Source organism: Pristiophorus japonicus, chromosome 19, assembly GCF_044704955.1.
Source record: "Pristiophorus japonicus isolate sPriJap1 chromosome 19, sPriJap1.hap1, whole genome shotgun sequence".
Taxonomy (NCBI): domain Eukaryota; kingdom Metazoa; phylum Chordata; class Chondrichthyes; family Pristiophoridae; genus Pristiophorus; species Pristiophorus japonicus.
Window position 1 is genome coordinate 14,034,389 of NC_091995.1, and position 1,664 is coordinate 14,036,052.

At 44.7% G+C, this 1,664-nt stretch overlaps 1 protein-coding gene across 1 annotated transcript; it reads right to left on the reverse strand.

Annotated features, from left to right (window-relative positions):
* Positions 1-833: 833 nt before the first annotated feature.
* Positions 834-1,210, reverse strand: LOC139230364 (histone H4-like). Its single transcript, XM_070862192.1, has one exon. It carries the CDS (start codon positions 1,176-1,178, stop codon positions 867-869), a length of 312 nt encoding a protein of 103 aa, XP_070718293.1. The 5' UTR covers positions 1,179-1,210; the 3' UTR covers positions 834-866.
* Between the last annotated feature and the right edge of the window lie 454 nt (positions 1,211-1,664).

Genomic DNA, 1,664 nt, shown 5'->3' on the forward strand with positions numbered 1-1,664 from the left:
CACCACCACCCAGCTTAGCGTCATCTGCAAACTTGGAGATATTACATTCAATTCAATTTAATCCGATCATGGCTGACCCGATCATGGACTCGGGTCCACTTCCCTGCCTGCTCCCCATAACCCCTTATTCCCTTTTGAAGAGCAGGGGATTTCTCCATGGTGTCCTGGCCATTATTTATCCCTCAATCAACATCACAAATATAAATAATATCTGATCATTATCACATTGCTGTTTGTGGGAGCTTGGCCGTGCACAAATTGGCTGTTGCGTTTCCTACATTTGAAGTGACACTTTAGAAGGTACTTCATTGGCTGTGAAGCGCTTTGGAATGTCCTGTGATCGTGAAAGGCACTGTATAAATGCAAGTTCTTTAAATTTCAGTAACGGTGCATACTGGAGAAAGGAATCCCAGAGGGTTGCAGCTGACAAAGGGAAAAATATATTGTAATAGTATAGTTGCATCCCTGGTCAGTGCTTGTGACGTTTTATTACATTAAAGAGGCTATATAAATGCGCTATATATGCTCGAGGAACAGCATCTTTTTTGATTAGGCAGTTCCTTCTGGACTCAACAAAGTTAAATAATGTCAGACCACTGCCATTTTTTCTGGCGGCTGCTGTTGGTGATTCTGCCATTCCCAGTTGCACATTTCTGGTTCAGGACAAGGATACAGAATGACCACTAAAAACAAACTCCATTATCTGGGTCCATTCCTACTATACCCCAACGTCTCCCTCCATATCAAACCCAAGAATAAACACGAATTTGTATATATGCAACAATCTGTAAGCTCTTCTGCTGATTGAATGGGTGGCTCTTAAAAGAGCCTTTTTGGGTTTCAGGTCTTAATTGTATTAATATTTTTCAACCACCAAATCCATAGAGTGTCCGCCCCTGGCGTTTCAGAGCGTACACCACGTCCAGAGCGGTGACCGTCCTGCGTTTGGCGTGTTCCGTGTATGTAACCGAGTCCCTGATGATGTTCTCCAAAAAAACCTTCAGTACTCCTCGGGTTTCCTCGTAAATGAGGCCGGAGATGCGCTTGACGCCACCTCGGCGAGCTAAACGGCGAATAGCCGGCTTGGTAATGCCTTGAATATTGTCACGAAGGACTTTGCGGTGTCGCTTGGCTCCTCCTTTCCCTAGCCCTTTGCCCCCTTTTCCTCTACCAGTCATAACGAAGAGCAAATTATCAAAAAAAATTCTAGCCCAGCAATTGAATCGGAAATGGAAACTTGCGGCAGCACATACTCATTTTATACAGTACTGGCGGACCTGGTTGGAAACCTATAAAATGGGCGGAGTCCGGATGCAAATGAGGGCTCCAGGCTTCTTCTCAATATTAAACTGCACCCGTGGGGGAAAGAGACACCTAGACATAAGCAGCATGCCGCAAATGTGGTAAAATCTGAAACATAAACATAAAATGCATGGAATACACTCAGCAAGTTGTGGAGAGAGAGAGATTTTCTCTGTCACTTCTGTGTGCCAGACCCTGTTTTGGACACAGTGTTGTCTCCTCGAGCTGCATTTTATTGAAGTCCCTCCCAGTTTTTTAAAATCTCTCACTATATGTTTCGGTCCTTCCAGCAAATTGCTTTTCCTTTGTACCGCTGTTTTTTCCCCTGCTCCCATGACGGCCTTTTGTGAGGTCCGTCCAGT